The sequence below is a fragment of the Osmerus eperlanus genome, unplaced genomic scaffold (assembly GCF_963692335.1).
Source record: "Osmerus eperlanus unplaced genomic scaffold, fOsmEpe2.1 SCAFFOLD_386, whole genome shotgun sequence".
NCBI classification, from domain to species: domain Eukaryota; kingdom Metazoa; phylum Chordata; class Actinopteri; order Osmeriformes; family Osmeridae; genus Osmerus; species Osmerus eperlanus.
In genome coordinates this window covers 19,703-26,222 of record NW_026911096.1, presented here as the reverse complement: position 1 = coordinate 26,222, position 6,520 = coordinate 19,703, and the positions used below count along the sequence as shown (strand labels likewise).

At 47.8% G+C, this 6,520-nt stretch overlaps 1 protein-coding gene across 1 annotated transcript; it reads right to left on the bottom strand.

The window, feature by feature from the left end:
- Positions 1–231: 231 nt before the first annotated feature.
- On the bottom strand, positions 232–6,287 carry LOC134015608 (platelet-derived growth factor D-like). The gene is made up of 4 exons (XM_062455189.1): positions 5,740–6,287; positions 4,081–4,258; positions 1,872–1,955; positions 232–438 (listed from the first exon to the last, which is right to left on the bottom strand). Exons 1-4 carry the CDS (start codon positions 5,925–5,927, stop codon positions 232–234), a joined length of 657 nt encoding a protein of 218 aa, XP_062311173.1. The 5' UTR covers positions 5,928–6,287.
- Between the last annotated feature and the right edge of the window lie 233 nt (positions 6,288–6,520).

Sequence of the window (6,520 nt, the reverse complement as noted above, 5' to 3'; positions counted from 1 at the left end):
CCCTTTTGATAAAAAGTATTCCTCGCAGACATACACATTATCATGATTACATATTCTTCTGAAGCCATCTCACACACAAACACACATGCAAATGACAATGATTACACAGATAGCAGCACATCCTTCCTACCCTCGACTCCCCCCCACCATCTCCATCAAAGACTAAACATGAATATCTGAGCTTTGCTATAAAGGCTGACCGCATAAGGGCAGATTTAACTTATTCAGTGTTTATGATAATGTGAGTGTGTGTGTGTGTGAGTGTGTGTATGAGTGTGTGTATGAGTGTGTGTGAGTGTGTGTCTGTGTGTTTGAGTATGTGTGTGTGTCTGTGTTTGATTGTGTGTGTGTGTGTGTGTGTGTGTGCGTGAGTAAGTAACTCACAGAAATGGGCAGGGTGACAGCTTCCCAGTTGGTCTCAGATGCAGAGGGAGGAGAGTTGTTCTGGAGGAAGACAGAACAACAACATGAGGAATCAACGGGAGGGGAAGAGAAAAGATTCAGAAATATATGTGTGTGTATATGCATGCATGTTCCTGTTCCTGAGAAGGAAGGGGAGAGAGTAATCAGGTATTCAGATGTGTGTGTGTGTGTGTGTGCGCATAGCAATGATGAGCTGTCAGAATGTCAAGACAATCCCATGTGGAATTTCCCATTTGCAATTCCAGGTGAGGAGAGGTGGCTGGTCAGGGCACGTCTGACTGTGTGTGTGTGTGTGTGGTGTGTGTGCGCAGAAGGGGGGGGTGTCTTTAAGAGAGTACAACAGCTGGAGAGAACAGCACACAGCAACCTGCTTTAGTTGAATGAGGCTCTCATGCGCACACACGCACACACACTCAGAGCCAGTCTAAAAGTTTCTTTTTAACAGTCTTAAATGTTCTCTGAGGTTAGGGTAGAGCAGTAAATCTGCAAAACCTACTTCCAAGTCACTGTAAATTGTGTGTGTGTGCATACGTGTGGGTGTGTGTGTATGGGTGTGTGTGTGGTGTGTGGTGTGTGACGTGCATGTCAGTGAGAGGACTTCAAAGCCTCTGAAGGGTCTTTATTTTACAACATCTCGGTCCCTTGCGTGCAGCCTGCAGACGCACACTCAACAGGAACCTCATGACCTCATACACAGCTGGAGCCGTGCATGTGTGTGTGCATGTGTGTTGTGTCTCTGTGTGTCTCTGTGTCTTTCTGTGTGTTTCTGTGTGTTTCCTAGCACAGCCTAAAACCTGAAGTCCAGTCTACACAGGGCGGTGCTCATGTCCTAATATGGACATGCTCAGATCTGACCTAAATCTGGTGGCCCATAACAAGTCAACACTGAGGGACTGGACCCAACACTGCACTGACTGTTAGGGACAGGACCCAACATTGTACTGACTGTTATGGACTGGACCCAGCACTGTACTGACTGTTAGGGACAGGACCCGACACTGTACTGACTGTTAGGGACAGGACCCGACACTGTACTGACTGTTAGGGACAGGACTAAGCACTGTACACACAACACACACGTAACTCAAACCTGACACTTACTTACAGGTAAAAGACAACAAAAACAAATCAACCTGGCTGGTTCCCAAGTCACCACACACACGCACACGCACACACACGCACACGCACACCAAACACGCACACGCACACACACGCACACACACCAAACACCACACACCAAACACACACACGCGCACGCACACACACGCACACACACACCAAACACACGCACACACACACACACACACACCAAACACACGCACACACACACACACACCAAACACACGCACACACACAGACCACAGTCATTCCTCTGATCCACACCACCCATCTCCTTTCCCACATTTACTTTCATTTTCAGCTCAGGTTTCTGGGAATATCTACAAAAGTGTACACACCACAAACATATCCCGGAACACAGGAATGAAGGAAGCATCTGGGAATGTTGCGGGTGCACCAGGAAACAGACTGTACTGTAAACAGACGTACATAGAAATAATAACACTTAGTGTTTATTGTCACCGTCAACCACATGTGGTTTGTGACAATATTAAGCTGAATCCAGCGACTTACCATCATTGCAAGATTGAAATAATGTGTATGTTATGAAGCATGCAATATTGTATATCATTTATTCATTCATTTATCTTATTATAGAACAGTGTAATTAAATTGACAGTTTACCCCATAATCTAAATCTAGTTGTGAGGCTTGTGCTTTGTGCTCATCACATGTTGGTGGGGTGTAGTCTAGTATAAAGAAAACTCTCATTTGAACATACTAGTACTCTCCCTTTAACATACCAGTACTCTACTTTTAACACACTAGTACTCTACCTCTGTCTCCATACCCTCTGTCCTCATCCTCCCTTTACTGTTCCCTCTCTCCCTCTCATCTCCTCTCCGACTCTCCCCCCTCTCCCTCACCTTGTCTCTCCATTTGCCACCTTCTCTCACGCCCCCCCTCTCTCCCTTTCACTCTCTCACCCTCCCTTTCCACCCCTCTCTTGCACTTCCCCTCCCTCCCTCCCTCCGTCCGTCCCTCCGTCCCCTCTTCTTTTAAGCTCAGGTTGTTCAGGAGTTATCAGCTGTCAGGGTGATAAGACTTGAGACACCTGTTTTCTTCTCCCTCTCCTCCCATGCCTCGCTCCCCCTCTCCTCCCTCTCCTCTCCTCCCATGCCTCGCTCCCCCTCTCCTCCCTCTCCTCTCCTCCCATGCCTCGCTCCCCCTCTCCTCCCTCTCCTCTCCTCCCATGCCTCGCTCCCCCTCTCCTCCCTCTCCTCTCCTCCCATGCCTCGCTCCCCCTCTCCTCCTATGCCTTGCTCCCCCTCTCATCCTCAGTCTTATCTCCTCCACAGGTCTGGAGAGAACAAATTAGACCTGCTAAATTAAGCCTCGCACAACTAGTGAAGTGGAAGTGTGTGTGTGTGTGTGTGTGAGAGAGAGAGGGATAGAGAGAGAGAGAGAGAGAGAGGGAGAGGGATAGAGAGAGAGAGAGAGAGAGAGAGAGAGAGAGAGAGAGAGAGAGAGAGAGAGAGAGAGAGAGAGAGAGAGAGAGAGAGAGAGAGAGAGAGAGAGAGAGAGAGAGAGAGAGAGAGAGAGAGAGAGAGAGAGAGAGAGAGAGAGAGAGATTGTGCGCGTATGGAGGCGGGTAAGGTAAAAGGAATGGAAATCTTGACATCTTGTTAATGGCCGTTTTTCCTGCCTGAGTAGGTAAGAGGAGATGTGGCACACACACACACACACACAAATTGTCCTTGGACTGGGAGATATGAGAACAGGGAGATGAGGGGCAAAGTGAGACAGTTAAAAAAATGGAAGACATGAACAATAGAAGACAGATGCCGTGCTCTCCTCCTGGGAGAGAAAAATAGAGAAACAGAGACAGACAGAATCCGTTATGAGTAACAGTGTGATAGTATTTAATAGAGGAGGAAGGCTGTGTGTCATTAAGCCTTGGAAGAAATGTCAAAGAATTTCAGAGTGGGCATGTGAAAAACATGTCTAAAGAATGCGCTCCTGGCCTCCACTCCACTTCTAATGATAATGTGTCTGGAAGCCAAAAGGAACATCTTCAAATCTCAATTTTCCTCTTTTTCTGCTCTTTAACTTGCTTGCTGTGACAAAGCTAATCTTCTTATCCAGGCTTCTGACAGCTTTGCCTTTAAAATAAGTGATCCTCCCCACATCCCTATGTCCCTCCCTGTCTCTGCTGTCGAAGAATGAGAAGATAATACCTCTTCAGTCCCCCATAACGGAATCAGCTGTCACCTCGAGATTCTTGACAACATCTTTGTTTGAAATCTGTCTGATGAAGCCTTCCTTAGAGTATGGTAGAGGAGGACGGAATGTAGTTATCGGTGTGTGTGTGACAAATTTATTGAGTGAGTGAGTCAGTTTGTGTGTGTGTGTGTGTGTGGACCAGAAGTCTCCTCAAAAATTGTCAAACAAGAAAAAAGGTTAATGGAATGTTCCTCATGTCTTGGTCCTCATAAATTAAAGTTCTAGGTTCAGGTTCAGGTTTTTGGGTTAGGATTAAGGTCGGGTGTGTGTGTGTGTGTGTGTGTGTGTGTGTGTGTGTGTGTGGCCTTCGCTCACCACTAGACAGTAGTTGAGCTTGAAACCCGGTTTGGCTACGAAGTAGTCGTCAGATTTGAAGGTGATCTTGATAATGTTGGACTTGGAGGTGAGTCGAAGAGGGGGTCTCTGACCGCACCAGCGCCCCCAGAGGATGGTGAGGCTCTCAGAAATGTCCTCCACCTCCACAAAATCATACCTGGGGAAAGGGGGGTAGCGGAAGGTTATATCAGTTCTGTTCTGCAAAATAGGTGGAACTACGGTTCGTTAGCACCAATAAGATGCAAAAAACATCTTATAGTAAGAAGAACATTGTTTTGAGAGAGTTCAAGTCTGTCTTTCTCTCTACTTTCCTCCCCCTCTCTCTGTCCTCTCTCCTTTCCTCCCCCTCTCTCTGTCCTCTCTCCTTTCCTCCCCCTCTCTCTGTCCTCTCTGCTTTCCTCCCCCTCTCTCTGTCCTCTCTCCTTTCCTCCCCCCCTCTCTGTCCTCTCTCCTTTCCTCCCCCTCTCTCTGTCCTCTCTACTTTCCTCCCCCTCTCTGTCCTCTCTCCTTTCCTCCCCCTCTCTCTGTCCTCTCTCCTTTCCTCCCCCTCTCTCTGTCCTCTCTCCTTTCCTCCCCCTCTCTCTGTCCTCTCTCCTTTCCTCCCCCTCTCTCTGTCCTCTCTCCTTTCCTCCCCCTCTCTCTGTCCTCTCTCCTTTCCTCCCCCTCTCTCTGTCCTCTCTACTTTCCTCCCCCTCTCTCTGTCCTCTCTCCTTTCCTCCCCCTCTCTGCTTTCCTCCCCCTCTCTCTGTCCTCTCTCCTTTCCTCCCCCTCTCTCTGTCTTTCTCTCTACTTTCCTCCCCCTCTCTCTGTCTTTCTCTCTACTTTCCTCCCCCTCTCTCTGTCCTCTCTCCTTTCCTCCCCCTCTCTCTGTCTTTCTCTCTACTTTCCTCCCCCTCTCTCTGTCTTTCTCTCTCCTTTCCTCCCCCTCTCTCTGTCTTCTCTCCTTTCTTCCCCCTCCCTCTGTCCTCTCTTCTTTTGAAACAAAGTGCTTACAAAGATGGCTGAAAAACGTTTGGGGATTAAAAATTCCATTCTCCCTCTTTCTCCCTGTTCTCTTCTTCACACCCTCAAGGACGTTCTCCAACTTCTTGCCAAGGAAGCAAAACTTCATCCCTCCATCAATTTAGATGGTTCTCCTCCCCTTCTGTCTCTCTCCTCTAACCAACCCCCTCTTTATCCTCCAAGAATGTCAATAGGCCTATTGGAGAAATGCTAACTTGGCATACACCAATCTCTCTTCTCTTTTCTTCTCCTCCTCCTCTTTTCTCTCCAATTTCCTCCTCTTGTTCTTGCCTCCCTCCTTCCCTTGATTCCTAACCTGCAGACACAGCTCACTGTAGCTCCCACCTCTATTTGCTTCTCCCCACATCCCTCTCTCCCTCTCACTCTTTCCTTACATCACTCCCCCCTCCTTCCTCTCAAGTTTCTCCCTCTCCCTGGTCCTCTGTTCCTTTCTGTCCCACTCTAATCTCTCATCCTCCATTTTCTCTGCTCCTCTTTCTCACCATTCCACTCCTCTTTCTTTCCCTACTGCTCCAGCTCCTTCCTCCTGTCTTCCTCCTCCTCTCACCTTCCTCCTACCCTCCACCTCTCTCTTCCTCCTCCCTGTTCCTCCTTCGGCTCTCCTCCTCCTCTTACCTGCAGATATCGTTCTCAGGCTCCTCCAGTCCAAACCTTGGGTCAAACTCCAGCAGGATGCGGGTGTTGCTTGGCGACAGTAGTTTCCATGTCAACAGCAGGTTCCGGGGGTAGGAGCCAGGGAAGCGGGGGCTCTGGATGGACCCACCCACCTCTGTCACGGTGATGATGTCTAGCTTCCGGTACATGTCTGTGAGGTGATTGCTGTCTGTTAGTGGTTACAACTGGTGTAAGTTACTGTGCCTAATTTCTGGGAAGCAACTCACACACAGTACACATGCACAAACATCGAGGCATCAAGAAACACACAGGCATGCATGTGTACACGCTAACACACACTGATCAACACTAAATCACACACCACACTATAGATGAAATAATTATGGAATTTGATGGTACGATTAGAGTCTGACGAATAATCACGGTTTCATGATTATTTTGCATTAATTTATTTCACAACATTAGGGATGTATAAAATCACATGAACATTCTTAAATTAGAGGGTTTATTGTAGTACAATGTTTCTTTGATGGCTTTTGTTTTTGACAGTTGCTGCCTGGAGGAGTCAGATGGCTGAGCGGTTAGGGAATCAGGCTATTAATTAGAAGGTTGCCGGTTCGATTCCCGGCCGTGCAAAATGACGTGTCCTTGGGCAAGGCACTTCACCCTACTTGCTTCGGGGGAATGTCCCTGTACTTACTGTAAGTCGCTCTGGATAAGAGCGTCTGCTAAATGACTAAAAATGTTTTTAAAAAAATGTAAAATGCCTTTCGAAACAAAA